At 41.8% G+C, this 19,329-nt stretch overlaps 1 protein-coding gene across 13 annotated transcripts in view; it reads right to left on the reverse strand.

The window, feature by feature from the left end:
• Positions 1 to 19,329, reverse strand: part of UNC13A (unc-13 homolog A) — a 256,890-nt gene that overhangs the window by 58,831 nt on the left and 178,730 nt on the right. For all 13 annotated transcript variants that reach the window (XM_072113608.1, XM_072113606.1, XM_072113536.1 and 10 more), the window contains 5 exons: positions 19,230 to 19,319; positions 18,298 to 18,375; positions 14,857 to 14,945; positions 14,615 to 14,767; positions 13,945 to 14,068 (listed from right to left, as the gene is read on the reverse strand). In XM_072113608.1, coding sequence (XP_071969709.1) covers positions 13,945 to 14,068; positions 14,615 to 14,767; positions 14,857 to 14,945; positions 18,298 to 18,375; positions 19,230 to 19,319 — 534 coding nt within the window. The remainder of the gene's footprint in view (positions 1 to 13,944; positions 14,069 to 14,614; positions 14,768 to 14,856; positions 14,946 to 18,297; positions 18,376 to 19,229; positions 19,320 to 19,329) is intronic.

Genomic DNA, 19,329 nt, shown 5'->3' on the forward strand with positions numbered 1-19,329 from the left:
TTACGGAAACTAGACCCCTCAAAGAATTTATCGGTGGTTGTGGTGAGCATTTTAACCCCCGACACGCTGGTCAAAATTGAATGCAAAGTAAATGGTGCAGAGTAAAAATTGTGTTTTTATCTCAAAAAAGTCATTTTTGTGCCTCATATACTGTGCCCAACCCATGCCACTTTAGACAAACACCCCAAAAATCATTCTGGGGGTTGTCCTGAGTATGGCAATACCACACATGTGCCAATAATTTACAGGCTGGGCACACGGCAGGGGTCAGGAAGAAAGAAGCACAATTTAGGTTTTCAAGCTTCGTTTTCACTAGATTGGTAATGGGGGGTACCCCCGAGGTACCAGTACAATAGAAACTCCCAAGTAGTGAACCCATTTTGGAAAGGGCACCCCTCAAAGAATGTATGTAGGCTTGTATGATCATTTTAACCCCCAACACGCTGGTCAAAATTGAATGCAAAGTAAATGGTGCAGAGTAAAAATTGTGTTTTTATCTCAAAAAAAGTCATTTTTGTGCCTCATATACTGTGCCCAACCCATGCCACTTTAGACAAACACCCCAAAAATCATTCTGGGGGTTGTCCTGAGTACGGCAATACCACACATGTGCCAATAATTTACAGGCTGGGCACACGGCAGGGGTCAGGAAGAAAGAAGCACAATTTAGGTTTTCAAGCTTCGTTTTCACTAGATTGGTAATGGGGGGTACCCCCGAGGTACCAGTACAATAGAAACTCCCAAGTAGTGAACCCATTTTGGAAAGGGCACCCCTCAAAGAATGTATGTAGGCTTGTATGATCATTTTAACCCCCAACACGCTGGTCAAAATTGAATGCAAAGTAAATGGTGCAGAGTAAAAATTGTGTTTTTATCTCAAAAAAAGTCATTTTTGTGCCTCATATACTGTGCCCAACCCATGCCACTTTAGACAAACACCCCAAAAATCATTCTGGGGGTTGTCCTGAGTACGGCAATACCACACATGTGCCAATAATTTACAGGCTGGGCACACGGCAGGGGTCAGGAAGAAAGAAGCACAATTTAGGTTTTCAAGCTTCGTTTTCACTAGATTGGTAATGGGGGGTACCCCCGAGGTACCAGTACAATAGAAACTCCCAAGTAGTGAACCCATTTTGGAAAGGGCACCCCTCAAAGAATGTATGTAGGCTTGTATGATCATTTTAACCCCCAACACGCTGGTCAAAATTGAATGCAAAGTAAATGGTGCAGAGTAAAAATTGTGTTTTTATCTCAAAAAAGTCATTTTTGTGCCTCATATACTGTGCCCAACCCATGCCACTTTAGACAAACACCCCAAAAATCATTCTGGGGGTTGTCCTGAGTACGGCAATACCACACATGTGCCAATAATTTACAGGCTGGGCACACGGCAGGGGTCAGGAAGAAAGAAGCACAATTTAGGTTTTCAAGCTTCGTTTTCACTAGATTGGTAATGGGGGGTACCCCCGAGGTACCAGTACAATAGAAAGCCCAAGTAGTGAACCCATTTTGGAAAGGGCACCCCTCAAAGAATGTATGTAGGCTTGCATGAGTATTTTAACCCCTAAGGTGCTGGCTCAAATGTAATACAAAGTGAGTAGTGCAGAGAAACAGTTGTATTGCAATTTATCAAATATGCCATTGAAGTGACAAAAGTATTTTGCCCAACTCATGCCACTGGGGAAAAACACATCAAAAATCATTCTGCGGGTTACCCCGGTTAGGGCAATACCCCATAGGAGGCAATAATCTGTAGGATGGTGACACGGCAGGGCTCAAAAGGGAATAACTTGTTGGAGCACAGACATTGTACTTTTTTTTTTCTTTTTGGCATCATGAAAGATTTGTAGATGCCAATAGGGGCCAGTACAGTAGAAACCCCTAAGAACTGACCCTATTTTGGAAACTACACCCCTCCATGAATTAATCTAGGGGTATAGTTAGCATTTTAACCCCACAGGTGGACCCCTGAAAAAGTGCAAAATGGATAGTGCATAGTAAAAAATATCTATTATGTCATTTTGTGCCCAGCTGCTGCCATGGGAGACAAACACCCTAAAAATCATGATGCATGTTTTCCCGGGTAAAGCATACGGGACAGTAATCTAGAGGCTGGGCACATGGCAGGGCTTAGAAGGGAAGGTGCGGCATGATGTATAAGCTGTGCGTCAGGGTAACAACAGGGTACTCTAAAAATCCAGGGATGTATGATAAATTCGGAAGCAATCTTTCATACATAACCCTGGTTTTTCTGGGCATGTCTCACAGTGATGAATGGTGTCCTTCCGAATGCCATTTTTGGAGCACACCCTGCACCTCTTTTGTGACCTTCCCTTGCTGGCTGTTTGGGGAACTACTCCTGGAAAGTGCTGCCCTGGTACAATACGTGATGTGGCCTCACTTCCAGATGTGCTAGCACTCCCCCCTTCCTGGTCTCCAAAAAGAAAGTACTTTATTACCATCTCTTGAAATTCCAGGAAAGTTCCCCTCTGGCCGGCATATCGATGCAGCACATAAGCATTATACAATGCCATCTGCATGATGTGCACGGCCAGCTTCTTGTACCACACCCTCGACTTCCGCATGGCATTGTACGGCTGAAGCACCTGGTCAGACAAGTCCACCCCTCCCATGTATTTGTTATAATCTAAAATACAGTCTGGCTTGGGGGTTTCTGCACTGGCACCTCGTACTGGGACAGGGGTGGTGGTGTGCTCATGTATTGTGGTTAATACAAGGACCTCTCTCTTGTCCTTGTACTTAACACACAATACAGAGTCGCTGCATAGTGCCCTGCTTTCGTGCCTTTTAAGTTTTTGCCCAAGCAGCGACTTAGGGAGACCTCTCTGATTTCTGCGTACAGTGCCGCATGCCGCAGTATTTCTGGAAGTGAGGCACTTGAACAGGGTGGTGCTGGTGTAGAAATTGTCCAGGTAGAGGTGGTAGCCCTGGTCCAGCAGTGGGTGCACTAAATCCCACACTATCTTCCCTGTAACACCCAGGAAGGGGGGGCATTCTGGGGGCACTATAGTGGAGTCCTTCCCTTCATATACCCTGAACTTGTATGTGTACCCTGATGAACTTTCGCACAGCTTATACATTTTCACACCATATCTTGCCCTCTTATTGGGCAGGTACTGGCGGAATTGAAGTCTCCCTTTGAATTGTACCAGGGACTCGTCTATGCTCACATGTTTGGCGGGAGTATATGCCTGGGCAAACTTGGCACTAAAATGATCTAATATGGGCCTGACCTTAAATAACCGATCATAACTGGGGTCACCTCTGGGTGGGCACTGTGTGTTGTCAGTGTAGTGCAAAAACTTATGGATGGCTTCAAAGCGCATCCTGCTCATTGCCATGCGGAACATGGGGGTGTGGTACAGTATATCTGTGCTCCAGTAGTCCCTGATTGAAGGCTTCTTTACTATCCCCATAAGGAGTATTATGCCCCAATACTTGTACATCTCTGCTGCAGTGACAGGGGTCCACCTGTAGGGTTGTGCATAAAAGGACGTGGGGTTTTGGGCAATATGTTGTGCAGCGTAGAGATTTGTCTGAAATATAATAATATTTAGCAGCTCCTCATCAAAAAAAAACTTAAAAAAGTCTACAGCTCTGAGCCCTGTCGTGTCAAAGTTAATGCCAGGATGGCCCAAAAAGTCAGGGACCTGAGGGGTATAATTATCTGGGGCTACCCATGTGGGGTCAGTGGAAGCCCCAGACGCTTCTCCTGCAGAAGTCCCAGAAACTTCTCCTGCAGAAGTCCCAGGCACTTCTCCTGCAGAAGTCCCAGGCACTTCTCCTGCAGAAGTCCCAGGCACTTCAATTGCAGAAGTCCCTGGAACCCTACGGCGCCTTCTTGGGGGTCCTTCCAGGTCACTGGAAGATGAGCAGGAGGATGATGATAGGTAAAAGGGACCATCATCCCCACTAGCTGACTCGGTGTCAGAGGCAAGCATGTTATATGCCTCCAACACGGTGTACGTCTTCTGAGACATTGCACACAAAAAAAAATAGAGAACAAGAAAAATTAGATAATGTGCACCAAACTACACGGATAAACCGTCTAGCAGGCACACAAAAAAAAAATATAATGCACACCAAACTACACGGACAAGCCGCACAGATGGCACACACAAAAAATAATGTGCACTAAACTACACGGACAAGCCGCACAGATAGCACACAAAAAAAAAAAGAGAATGCACACCAAACCACACGGACAAGCCGCACAGATGGCACACACAAAAAATAATGTGCACTAAACTACACGGACAAGCCGCACAGATAGCACACAAAAAAAAAAAGATAATGCGCACCAAACTACACGGACAAGCCGCACAGATGGCACACACAAAAAGATAATGTGCACTAAACTACACGGACAAGCCGCACAGATAGCACACAAAAAAAAAAAAGATAATGCGCACCAAACTACACGGACAAGCCGCACAGATGGCACACACAAAAAATAATGTGCACTAAACTACACGGACAAGCCGCACAGATAGCACACAAAAAAAAAAGATAATGCACACCAAGCCACACGGACCAGCCGCACAGATGGCACACAAAAAATAATGCGCACTAAACTACACGGATAAGCCGCACAGATAGCACACAAAAAAAATAATGCGCACTAAACTACACGGACAAGCCGCACAGATAGCACACAAAAAAAATAATGCGCACTAAACTACACGGACAAGCCGCACAGATAGCACACAAAAAAAAAGGTAATGCACACCAAACTACACGGACAAGCCGCACAGATGGCACACACAAAAAATAATGCGCACTAAACTACACGGACAAGCCGCACAGATAGCACACAAAAAAAATAATGCGCACTAAACTACACGGACAAGCCGCACAGATAGCACACAAAAAAAAAAAGATAATGCACACCAAGCCACACGGACCAGCCGCACAGATGGCACACACAAAAAATAGCTAAGTACGGGTACACGGCGTTCTGGAAAAAAATATTACCAGGCACCGAAAAAAAACCTATGTGCACCGCGCAAAAAGGCGCTACAAATGCACCTAGCTTGCCCTAAGACAAACTAACTACCGCTAAGATTGCTAAAGATTCTGTGCAGCGCTATTCACACGGCGCACTGAAAAGTGCGTCCAGTGCAGAACAACGCTAACACAGCGCACTGAAAAGTGCGTTTGGGTTCAGAAGGGACAGACAGGGAAAAACGGAAGACACGTGGGATCACACAAGGCGATCACACAGGGAACACACAGGACACAGGAAAAAACAGATAGGATGGGAATTTGTAGGGAACAATAGGGATCAGATAAGGATCAGAACACTATTTATAGTGTAAAAGTGTATTTTGGTGCACACAGTAACGCTCTTTCCTCTCTCCAGCGATACCAAACCAAAATGGTGCCGCTGGAGGAAGAGGAAAGTGCTAAAAGCACGTTTTTTAGCCTAAAATCGCTGTAATTGGCCAGTCAGGTTTGACTGGCCAATCACGGCGATCGGCGGGCGGGACCAATTTGATTGGTCGGGTGACGGAGACAGGAACTCCTCCTGCCTCTGTCACCCAAATTTCAGCCCGATGTCACCACGTCTCGCGACGTGGTGACAATTCTAAAATAGTATGCGCTCGCGCAGTAGCTGTACTGCGCTGAGCGCCAATAGTGGGAAGCTGCGCAGTACAGCTACGGCGCGGAGCGCTAAGGGGTTAAACCCACTTCTCTGATTACTCTTTGAAACTAAGGAGCCGTGCACCTTTGTGACTGTGGTCAGATTTCTATCCACTGGAAATAAACATAGAAGCTTTCTACAGAATGACAGCAAGCAGGGATCTAGTAAACCGTGAGGAATTGATAGACGAAGCATATTGGAAAAATGTAAAACTTTTCATTATACAAACAATAACATTAATTTGCCGAAATGAGAATACCCCTTTAAGACAATGTGCGCAAGATGAGATTGAATTGTGTTTTAAAATGCATTTTAGGTGCATCTGAAGAATCTCCTCCCATTATCTCTGCATTCAGATGTCAGAGAGGTGATTCCCCATAGGCATCCAAAAGGTAATTCAATCTGGTGAACGTGGATGTAAGGTTGAGCATTAGATAGAACCCACTGAAAGCAATCAGTCCCCCTGCCAGCTCCTATTGTGGCGCCTCATCTCCCTCTTATATTGTGGCCTCCTCTCATCTCGCCCTCATATTATTACCTCTCACCTCCCCTTCATATTGTGACCTCTTACTTCCCACACATATTGTGGCTTCTCTCATCTCACCCTCATATTGTGTCCTCTCATTTCCTCCTCATATTGTGGCCCCTAATCTGCCCCTTATATTGTAACCTCTCAACACCGCCTCATATTGTCGCCTCTCATCTCCTCTTCATATTGTCACCTCTTACCCCCTGCTCATATTGTGGCCTCTCATCTACTCATATTTTGGCCCCTCTCATCTGCTCCTGATATTGTGACCCCTCATATTGTAGCTTCTCTCATCTCCCCCTCATATTGTGTCCTCTCATTTCCTCCTCATACTGTGGTCCCTCATATCCCCGTCGTATTGTGACCTCTCAACTTCTCCTCATATCAGTGTTGACGAGGGGCAGAGTCAGTATATATATATATATATATGTTACATACTGTGATGTTCCATCTTAGTTTATGCCATTATTGTGGCTTCTCTCATCTCCCCCTCATATTGTGTCCTCTCATTTCCTCCTCATATTGTGGTCCCTCATGTCCCCCTCATACTGTGGCCCCTAATCTCCCCCTCGTATTGTGACCACTCACCTTCTCCCCATATTGTGGAGTCAACCATGATGAGGGGCAGAGTCAGCACGTGGTGGGGGTGAAGCTAATAGGCGTTGGGGCCACCAGTGTTTTCACCGGCACATTGGTGGGCCACCCCGACCCTGCCCTTCTATATATATGTATATATATATATATACATATGTATATATGATTTATGTTACATACTGTGATGTTCCATCTTAGTTTATGCCATTGTCATTTTAGGAGGTCGTATGAACATTTTGGAGAATTTTACATGCTGTAATCTATCCAGTATGAGTACTATGAGCACTTTGGAAGAGTTTTACTTGTAACAGTCTATTAAGAAAACAACACCATTATCTGACTAATTGTTTTTACTAATGTTCCCCTTTTGTTTCACCCAATATACCCTCATATTATGAATTCTTCTATGTATAGTATCCTATGTAAATATGTATCTATACTTATAAAATCGCTATGTCATTAACAGTGTCCGTAGAAGGTCTGTCATAAGATGCCACTTTGAGTTAACTGTGAAATTTTTAATAAATGCATTATTTATCTACATCAGTCTGACTGGAATTACACTAAGTGATGAATTAGTGCTCAGAAACAAGCTAAGTTTAAATGTTTCTTTTCTTTCTTACCTATTCATCCTCATCGATAGTAAGCTCATCACGCAGAGCCCTCACTCCTAATGTTTCAGATGACTTTGTTTTTACTCTGTGATGTCTTATTTTATTTGTTTATGCCCCCCAAAATCTGTACAGCGCTACGGAATATGATGGTGATATATAAAGATTATTATTATTATTGTTATTATTATTATTAAGGCCTTGGCTAGGAATAATAGTATTTCAAGCATAAGGACCAATGAATCAAAATAGGTTATGCACCCATGGTGTAAAGGAAAGGGTCATCTACTCCCTGCTCTCTCCATAGTTGGTAATAAATCATTGCGGATGTGCAGCCCAATGTCTTACAAAATATTTTCCAAAGAGACAGAGAGGCCTCCATCTGTGAACCTGGACAACTTTCTATGCCCCTCTGTTGGCAGCTCATAAAACCATGGACTTTTTTGACACACCTCTTAGGCCCTTCTCTCAAAACGTATCTACACAGCCCTGTTAAAGGGTAACCGTCTTTCTGAGCAAAAAAAATAAAATTCTGCTCCAGGTGTTCCTGCGAAACATTCCTCAAAGTATTTTGCCTCTCATTCCCCATTTTGTACCTTTCTTGGCCTATAGCAACCATGGTTTCCAGATCTGCAAAAAACTACAATCAGCAATATGGAGGGGCTGAACCTGCCTCCTGTGACATCATTACAAGCACATGCTGACCAATGAGACCATAGCTTGTTTATCTTAGACACATCCACATAGGCGAGTGTGAAGCGTGTAGCTAAGAGGCTGAATAATATACATGCGTGAAAATGTGAAGTTTTATTGAATGACAAGAAAAGTTGCAGTATTATAACTTTAGCAACAAGTGCTTGATCTTGTGGCACAATTTGAAAGTTAAATCCCACACTCAGTCCAAATCAGTCAGATCATCCGACGGCCCGACACCCAATTTCTGACGCATGAAAGCCAGTGCAGCTGCGCAAAAATCTGATTGGTTGCTACCCAATCCCCTGTTAAATATCTGTCACAGCCGCGCAAAACCTAAAAACATCAGGAAATGCAACGAAAGTGTGTCCGCAGACCCTTAGTAAATAAGCCCCAGTGTTCCCCCACTAGATAAAATAGATTGCTCCCAAAATTAAATAGCACCACAAAAAAGGAAACAAAAGCCAAAATATAAGCATAAAATAATACTTTACTATTATTATTAAATCAATTAAAACAAATCCATTTAAAAAGAATATACACAGAAAATGTCTACCAATGATCAAAATAACTAAATATACATGATAAATAGATCACAGTAGACCTGTGCAGAAGGCATACTCCTCAGAACCAGTCAAGTATTGTACATTACCCAGAGGAATAACACAGGATAAGGGACACATACACACATACCCATGATGAAGCAAGATGAAAAATGTGTCGGGTGGTGTCTACCCTTGGTCTGTATATACCTGTGTATGTGTCCCTTGTCCTCTGTTATTCCTCTGGGTAATGTGAAACAGTATATTTTAAGCTTGACTTGTTCTGAGGACTTTACCTTCTATACCTCTATACAGGCTTACTGTAATCTATTTTTATGTATATGTAATAGAGATAAGCGAGTATACTCGTCCGAGCTTGATGCTCGTTCGCGTATTAGCGTACTCGAAACGGCTCGTTGCTCGGACGAGTATCTCGCCGGCTCGAGATCGAGCATTTAGTTAACGAAACACAGTGAAGAACAGTGAAGAATACAATGAAAACAGTGAACACAGGATCATTTAAGTGAAGAACACATTGCAGATGTTCCGTACATCTGTTAACTTGTCGAAAGACACGCGTGCCGAACGATGTTCTTCACAATAGTATGTGTTGTTGACATACACTCACCGGCCACTTTATTAGGTACACCATGCTAGTAACGGGTTGGACCCCCTTTTGCCTTCAGAACTGCCTCAATTCTTCGTGGCATAGATTCAATAAGGTGCTGGAAGCATTCCTCAGAGATTTTGGTCCATATTGACATGATGGCATCACACAGTTGCCGCAGATTTGTCGGCTGCACATCCATGATGCGAATCTCCCGTTCCACCACATCCCAAAGATGCTCTATTGGATTGAGATCTGGTGACTGTGGAGGCTATTTGAGTACAGTGACCTCATTGTCATGTTCAAGAAACCAGTCTGAGATGATTCCAGCTTTATGACATGGCGCATTATCCTGCTGAAAGTAGCCATCAGATGTTGGGTACATTGTGGTCATAAAGGGATGGACATGGTCAGCAACAATACTCAGGTAGGCTGTGGTGTTGCAATGATGCTCAATTGTTACCAAGGGGCCCAAAGAGTGCCAAGAAAATATTCCCCACACCATGACACCACCACAGCCAGCCTGAACAGTTGATACAAGGCAGGATGGATCCATGCTTTCATGTTGTTGACGCCAAATTCTGACCCTACCATCTGAATGTCGCAGCAGAAATCGAGACTCATCAGACCAGGCAACGTTTTTCCAATCTTCTACTGTCCAATTTCGATGAGCTTGTGCAAATTGTAGCCTCAGTTTCCTGTTCTTAGCTGAAAGGAGTGGCACCCAGTGTGGTCTTCTGCTGCTGTAGCCCATCTGCCTCAAAGTTCAACGTACTGTGCTTACAGAGATGCTCTTCTGCCTACCTTGGTTGTAACGGGTGGCGATTTGAGTCACTGTTGCCTTTCTATCAGCTCGGACCAGTCTGCCCATTCTCCTCTGACCTCTGGCATCAACAAGGCATTTCCGCCCACAGGACTGCCGCTCACTGGATGTTTTTTCTTTTTCGGACCATTCTCTGTAAACCCTAGAGATGGTTGTGCGTGAAAATCCCAGTAGATCAGCAGTTTCTGAAATACTCAGACCAGCCCTTCTGGCACCAACAACCATGCCACGTTCAAAGGCCTCAAATCACCTTTCTTCTCCATACTGATGCTCGGTTTGAACTGCAGGAGATTGTCTTGACCATGTCTACATGCCTAAATGCACTGAGTTGCCGCCATGTGATTGGCTGATTAGAAATTAAGTGTTAACGAGCAGTTGGACAGGTGTACCTAATAAAGTGGCCGGTGAGTGTATATTGTTCTTCACATACTATTGTGAAGAACACCGTTCGGCACGCGTGTCTTTGGAAAAGTTAGCAGTTACGGAACACCTGCAATGTGTTCTTCACTGTGTTCTTTCAATGTGTTCTTTCAGTGAAAACATCTGCAAACATCTGCAATGTGTTCTTCTTTAGTGTTTTTTCAATGTGTTCTTTCAGTGAAAAATGCTCAAGTCTCCCATTGACTTCAATGGGGTTCGTTATTCGATACTAGCACTCGAGCATCGGGAAAAGTTCGACCCGAGTAACAAGCACTCTAATATTTAATTATTTGAACATTGTTGGACTTTTTCTGTCTTTTGTCTTTGTCTTTTTAAATGGATTTGTTTTAATCCATTTAATATCCATTAAATAATCTTATAATGTTATATTATGCTTTCTTCATTTTGGTGTTTGTTTTCTTTTTTTGTGGTGTAACTAGAGAAGAATGTAATAACAAAACACCACTCCCCTCCATCTATCACATCTTCTACCTGCTCAATTATCTACAGTGCTGGCCAAAAGTAATGGCACCCCTGTAATTGTGTCAGATAATACTTGTTTTATTTGGTATTATTACGGTATCTTAATTTAATTTGTCTTCAATGGAAAGTGCGCAGTGTCATCAAGAAGTGTAAAGCCCATGGCACTGTGGCTAACCTCCCTAAATGGGGACGGAAAAGAAAAATTGACAAGAGATTTCAACGCAAGATTGTGCAGATGGTGGATAAAGAACCTCAACTAACATCCAAACAAGTTCAAGCTGCTCTGCAGAGATAAGAATGCAGGTGTGTTATAATTAGATTAGTTAGGGCTCCTGGCAGTCATGAGGAAATCAGCTGAGAGCAGAGAGAGAGAGGAGAGGGGGTGTGTCTCACATGTACATTCTCACTCTGTATTCAGCCCTGAGTGGATGGGAAGTGCCTACCAATGGCCATTTGAGACATCACTGAGAGAGGCTGAAAAGAGGGGGGAGGGTGCTGAATAGCAGTGAAAGGAGCAAGATTTGGGGAACTAATCCAAATGCAAAAGGGCTTAAAATTGCATTCCCTACAACATATCAAAGGGGTTCTAAAATGACGGTTACTCTTTAACACTTAGTATCCCACATGTTAAATATACTTCTTATATACATTCACAATATGGGGACTATATGGCCCACCATTTTCAGAGCAATTTGTTTAAAATCATTATTAAACTTTTCTGGAGATAAAATGTATTATTGCAATACAACCATATTAGTTATGAAAATCTATACTAAATATGTATGAAAAAAAATATTTCAGAAACTGTACCTTTAAGAATCGATGCCTTTATTTGATAATACATTTTAAATATTTAAATAAAAACCTAAAGGAAAACTACCACTTACCTTATTTAGTTTTAATGTAAGTACACTCATGTGCCGGTGGTATGAGCCTGAAACAGGTTCTTATTTTCATTAGTGCTTAAAAGCATTGAATCCGAATAAAATCACTTTATACAAATATTTAAAAAGGTATTTCCATTTCAGCAAATACATATTTTGCTTGTATAATGAAAAGTTATACAATTTTTCAATATACTTTTTGCATCAATTACTAAGGGTTTTCTATATCTCTGCTTGCTGTCATTCAATATCAATCTTGTTTGGTTACTCCTAGTGAACAGAAATCTGATGGCTCATTATAACACTCAACTCTGATTACTCTCATACTAATGAGCCATGCACCTGTGTGACCATGGTCAGTTTCTTGTCCACTGGCAGTAAATATAAAAGCTTTCTACAGAATCCCCTATCCTAGCGCTTAAAACACATTGCAACTAATGCTGTATCAGGTGCTGGGACAGGAATACGGGTGGGTGTTTCAGGTGGGCGGAAGTTGTCAGAGTTGCCACCCTGCCTCTGCAAACAAACAAGGGCACGGCAACAATGGACGTCGGTAAGTACAATTCTTTTTTTTTTACATCCCTGCAACCCATAGCGCTAATAAAGTTATAATCCTGTTTTAGGATCATACCGCTGGTACGTAAGCGTACTTACATCTGTGCTCAGGTTAGTCTCTGGAGCTCCAGGGTGTCTTAAATAAGGCATTCAGCCTTCCCTTATCACATAATTATTCCCTCCTTCTCCCTCCTATTGCCGTCCCCGAGAAATGTCAGCCCTATCATGTATCTGGCTGCTCTAATGGGAATGCGAAGGAGTAGGAAAGAAGAATCGCACGCAAGAGTAGTGTTTTTCTCTGCATTGCTACAATTGCTCAGCATAAAGACACCAATATGTAAGTGAGCTCAACTAAAAACACCAGTTGTACACGTGGTTGATTTCCTTTAAGGATTATTGTCTTGGCTTATCCAGGGGCGTAACTACAACAATAGCGGCTGCAGCTCCCGCAATGTCCAGGGGCCTTTGGTGCACAGGTGATTCATAATTGATCATTGCTGTGCTCCTGGGCCCGACTATGCACAAGTTCATTACAAGGGCCTGGCGCAAGTGAGAATGGACTGTGGTTTATTTATTTTGTGCCCCCTCTCTCTGCCAGGAATCGAGCATTTTGCTTCTTGTAGTGCTGGATCCTAAACAATTGCACAGACTTTGCGGTTCTGCAGACACACTCCAATCCCGGGTCTCCACGCCACCACTGGCAGAGGCAGATCATAATCCAAACTAAGCTGCACACGTAGACCCGCAGCGAAGCGGTGGAGGAGGTGCAGGTCAAGCACCAGCCATGGAAGGTGATTAGGCCCCTGTCCATGTTCTGTAAGTCTGCCCCAAGATCCCACAGCCCCGCCCAATCCCCAAGAGGGACACCGACCCATTCTAACTCAGCAGCAGCCTTAATGTATTGATAGGATTAGACTGTAGCCAGTCATGAGATCGTGCAAACAAGACCTCATACATTAATCGAAGAGCTAATGTTCACCTTCCATTCCCATAGATTTACATGTATAGTTTGGTAGTTATGTGGGTTGTAGAGTAATTCCTGGACCCCTAACACAGATGTGCTCAGCTCAGTGTTGCTGTTTCCATACTTTTCTTCATGCATGTTGACTTTTTATAACTTACTACTATTACTTAGTTTACTTACATTAAACTCACATTTGTTTGCTTTCTGTCCTGTATACTATATTTTTTGTATAAAGGAAAAAAGCAGCCTGCTATTGAGAAGAAGCTGCACACATTTATGTATAGTTTTATTCATGAATATATAGCTTTCAATCATAAGCCTGCCCCCTCATAAGATTGCCGCGCTGCACACCATAAAAAGAACACGCTCTATCTCTTCCCTGGTGTGCGGCTGTGTGCCGCAGTTTTCTATGGAAGGAGGATATTGCTAGAATCAAGTGTTTGTAGGCAGTTTTTTTTAATATGGGAGGAAATCTACTTCACTAAAGTATAATGTAAACTTGATGTGTTGATTGGTTTCAGGGTTGAACCTTGAAATGTAGCAGCTTGAGTAGCAGTTTATAAAGACTTACCGTTTGGTCTGTAAGTGGTGGTAATACAATTGTTTTCTCCATAGTGTTCATTACAAGCTTCCAAAGCTCCTTCAAAACGCGTTTCAAAACAGTCTTCTCACAGATTTTAGCAAAAAGTGTAAGGCTGAAGAAATAAAGAAGAAATAGAAATATCAAAGCTACCCTTACATAATTATATAATTTATAGAGAAGATCTATCTCTCTCTCCATATATATATATATATATATATATATGTATATATATATATATATATATATATATATATATATACAGTATGGATATATGAACTTTGTAATGGCTTTCACTTCTTTTATACTCCCTTCTCTGTAGACTGCTCAGGCTGTTCAGGGCATGTTAAAGGGGGGTTTAATACACAGGATAGAGCCTAATTTGCCAATTGGTGGGGTTCTCAGTAATGGGACCCCCACAGATGGCCAGAACAGGGGGGCCGATATAACCCATTGCGGTTGCGCATTTGTGCCCCGCCCAGTTCATCTCTATGGAGCTGATGGAGATTGCCAAGTAAGGCACTCCCCCTTTATCCATCATGGTTGTTTTATGAAAGCACCGTCCATTATACCGTCCACTAAAACTAATGGGAGAATAAAATATATAATATGGATGGCAGATCTAAGAAAAAGCTCAACATGTATACAATCCATTTCTCACTTGCTGTCCAATGGGTCGAGAATGGGCTGTAAAACATTGTCAGCATCTTGCGCCACACTGCTGCAGTTACTGGCAGGCACATTTCCAGTCCCTTTGACCTGACTCAGGATGTCTCCCATTTGTTTCACACATTCCTCTATGTGTGGTTGGAAGCTAAAAAAAGAAAGAAAGATACAAAACACATTTCTAATATTTTTTTATGCTGTGATGGATGTAATACAGTTTTTTATTACGTCACTAACCTTGTGGCAAACACTCTGCTGAGCTCATCCAGCACATTGTTGAGTTTCACCTGCAACTCCTTTAGAATGTCGCTTGTTTCTGGGTCCAACTAAAGATGAAACACATGTACCAAGGGACATGATCTTGTTTATAACAAAAATTGGCTACATACACACTATGCAGACAAAAATATTATCACACTTAGCAATTCTGGGTCATTTCATTTAATAGGAGGTGGGTATTGCAACTGAGCAATTTAATGATGTCTTATCCATGTCCTACAAATATGTCCACCCTTGCTAACTTTTTAGCAAACTTTTCTTAAAGAGGACCTTTCACCCCCTCAAAGATGTGGATATTAGTATAGTGTTTCTGTAAATGCAGTGTAAATACAATGTCAATAGAATCAGCAGAATGGTATGACTGGGACTGATCTCTCTGCAAACGTGGGGGCTAGAAATAACACTCGAAGTGCCTCTGAATCTGTGTAGCAGCCCATACAGAATGGTATGCTGATCTCCACATGAGGTGAGAGGAGGTGAAAGGTCCCCTTTAGGCATTACTTATTTTCTCTTGAAAATATCTTAAGCAGAGAAAAGAAATAATTTTACCAAAAAAGTAAGATAAAAAGGTAAAGACTGTAAGTAGTACATGTGAGCATAGCGACATCTGCCGTGAGATGAATCTCAGGCAGCAGACGGCAAAGCCCTGAAGGAGGAAGCAGATCATCAGCAGTATGGACTTGCCAAATGCTAGCAAGTCCATACTACCTGAAATATGAATTACATCATCACTATGTTTGGCTGTAGCTGGTTGCTTGCAGTGGGTTTCTCACTGAGGGACAGGCCCGGCGCCAGCACCCGGGCAAGTGCTAGGTCAAAAGATCCGGGGCTCATGCTGTGCATTGAGTTTTACTGTATTCATTTATTTTTAATATCATGGGTTTTTTGTATCAGATGTTCATATTCCTGGAATACCTCTTTAGGTCCTACTCCTGATGGAGAAGATCATTAACTGTAAGGTACTGGATCCAACTAATATTTGTCAGTGACTGACTACCCGTAACTGAGACAGCATGTAGTGTCAGTCAGGCTGTAGGTGATCTGGAAGCGCTGTGTGGGGATGTTCTCAACTGTTAGTAAAGTTGTCAACATTGTTTTTTTTTTAGATTTGCCTGCAATTTTGGGGAGCCAAACACAGCATAGGATCAGGGGTGGGCTGCTGAGGGTCATCATTTCAATTTTTGCCTCAGGCAGCAAAAAGCCTCTCCTAATTATGTCCTATATGACCCTACTGATGTGAGAGTGATGGAGCAAATTCTGCAATACAAAATTGCTAATTTGTCTATTGCAATAATACATAAATAGTCACTCGCCAACTCAGTTTACAAAGTTTACACAGTTTGTTGAAAGGGTATTTACGATTAACCATAACACTCATTAAGTTAATTACTTAATGGAAATCTACCATCAAAATCAAGACTGATAAAGCAGGGGCTCGTACTAATAGATCCAGGCACTGTGACTGTGATAATCTTCTTTTTTTTTTACATTTTATTTGGTTTTAATTATACAGCCATAATACTTTATGACATAAATGTAGCGGAAATGAACATACATTTCTCAAATACAAAAAAAAAAACAATTTTCGAACATTCCAGTTGCCATAAATCACTGTATTAACATTCTTATATAAATAGACATCAAGCCTTAAGATGATGCCCCATGGGGACACAAACCTATGGAGCATGGTTGGACCTGCCACTTGATTCCCCATGAGGAGGGAGCATTCGTAACAAAGCTTTTATCTCAGATTTTATTACACCTGTAAAGCACCTAGGGAGCCTTTTAGTGGCTCTGTGTGATACCATTGCTTCAGGTGGAATGGTGAGACCAACTCTACTATTTCTGCTCTATTCATATGTGTGACAATAAAAGTTTTCCATTTTTTTGAAGAATCCTTTTGTTTGCTTATCTTTGTACCTTAAGGTCTCTAGCCTGTCCATTTGTATCAGGTATCTGATTTTAACTATAATTTCCGGAACTGTGGGCATGGACTGCTGTATCCAACGTGAATCTTTTTGCTACCAATAAAAAGGCATGCAGGTCTAAACGTTGGGTTATAACTTCATCCCTGTCTTCCTCCCCTTCCTCGTCATGTAAGATAAGAAGTAACGGGTCCATGGGTAAGTCAATTTTCCAGCGCACTTTGATATGACAGGTGAATGTTCGCATTGCCATAAGCCATGCCATAGATCAGAGTTTGGTGTGGAGTTTTTAGGGCATTTTGTTCTCCTGTCGGGTTTGGAGGGTGTTTTGGGAACATTGAAACATGGTGTAGGATTTTAAAAAAGGTTTTCCACCACTGCTCACTCTGTACACATTTGCGTATATTAGCCCATCCCCTTAAACTCCCTTCCAGCACCTCCCTATCCGAGAATTTTCGTGACCAACATCTGCCCACTGTTAACTGAGCTCCTTTGAGCATTTAATTTTTAAAATCCCTGTATAATATGTAGATTTTTCGTGTACACTGCGGGGTTCCCAACAACGTGGAGACTACTCTACCTCTCAAGAAATTGTGTAGTTGGTGGTTAGTAAATGACACGCAGCCAGTCAGTGAGTGTTTCTGCTGTAGTTCCTGTTCAGTAAGCCAGCATTGTTCTGTCTCATGGAATAGGTCTACCACCTTCTTGAGTCCTTTTTCCTTCCATGGGCAGTATAATACACTCTCCATATTCGGTGTGAATTCCCTGTGGCTCCATAGGGGCATTTACTGATAATCTTCTTTTATTTGTTTTACTTGACCTCCATCCTTATAAAATCAACTTTTAAAATTAAGCTTATGAGCCTTAGGGGCTCCTGGGGCATCAGGTTTGAGGTGTCAGGCTGTTAAATGAGCAGAACATGTCTCACCCAATCCCCTGTTCTGCAAGGGGGGAAGTGCAAGGGGAGACCCGCTCTGATCATTGTTAGAGCCTGTGCACTTACAGCACTGAGGGGCTCTAGTAACATCCCCAGTTCCCTTTGGACTCATTAGCATAATTATAAAAGTTGATCTTAGAAGGGAGGAGGGCTTGGATAACAAATATAAGAATATTATTACAGTTACAGTGCCTGGACCTATACATGTCCCTGGTTTATCATTCTGGAATTATTGATAGATTTCCTTTAAATATAACATAAAAATGCTTCAAAACAATATCACAAGCTAAGGCTGCAATCCACAACACAGCCACCGCATAGCCACACATACAGGTTATAATTTAGTGATTTAGTTTCAATAACATCCATCGTCTTGAAATGACAATCCTCCTTCGCCATATTTATATTTAATATTCAGCCAAATAGAAAACTAAGGAGGGAGACAGATGTGTCCAGAGGATTTATTTTAAAACAATTGATTTATTTTTAAACAATAGTAGTTAGACTGCATGAAGTTTGGTGTTGTGGAATACTCACTTCCTTCCCACCCATTGCTTCAAACATTTTCTCCAATTGTACTCGTAGTTGTTGGATATTATTCATTAATATACATGGCTGTAAAGATACAATACATATGTGATAATTTCAGGCTAAATTTGCCATCAATATGTATGTTGCAGTAGATATATACATATGTATACAGATAAATATATTGTATATTTGTTTAACAAGTACAATGTTAGGCCGCATTTACACAAACGTACGCATGGTACATGCAAGGTATTTGCACAGGAAAAAGAGTAAATAAATATTGCCATTTTGGTCTTCAGCAGGACAGTGTATGTAGCCATATTTGATTTTTAGAATAAAGAGCAAAGACATAAGGCCTACCTTAGGGCAATAACATTTTAAGTAGATACTAACACCTAAGTCCTTATCTTTATGGGATATGTGCTGCCTGTTTTTATAATTATGGAATAATGTAGTGTTATATTTGGTGCTTTTGTTGCACCAAAAAAAACGAAAACATCTTGCACTGAAAGAGGTTCTAAGAGTTTTGAGACACTCATGTGACTGGTGCGACAGAATGGACGTGGAATCTGTAAAAGGGGACGTGACCTAGATTGCAAAATCTGGCAAATATTTTATGTGTGGACTAAGCCAGCTATTAGGAGGTATAAAGTTAGACCAGACAGTTGTATGATGCACCAGATTTCTGTGTGTGATGTGAAGTGTGTGATACAAATGATAAACAAGGCATTGTTTAAGACTATATAGTCTAATTTACTATCTTTAAGACACTTTTTATAAATCTGCCCAATGTGTCTTCATACAGCTGAAGGAACAAGACAGTAAAAAGATCCATAGAATTAATAACCCATTTAATTAATGCATACATTGCATGCAACAGTAAGTTGTCAATAATTGAAATATGCTTTTAATGCCTGACTAGTGTGAAGACACATTACCACTTTTTCTTCTTTCTTCTCTTTGGAGCAATGTGAAGCAAAGTCTTTTGAGATTATCTCTGCATACTGGAGGAGGACATTACTGATTGTCTGGAAAAGA

This window comes from Engystomops pustulosus, chromosome 1, assembly GCF_040894005.1.
Source record: "Engystomops pustulosus chromosome 1, aEngPut4.maternal, whole genome shotgun sequence".
In the NCBI taxonomy this organism is placed as follows: domain Eukaryota; kingdom Metazoa; phylum Chordata; class Amphibia; order Anura; family Leptodactylidae; genus Engystomops; species Engystomops pustulosus.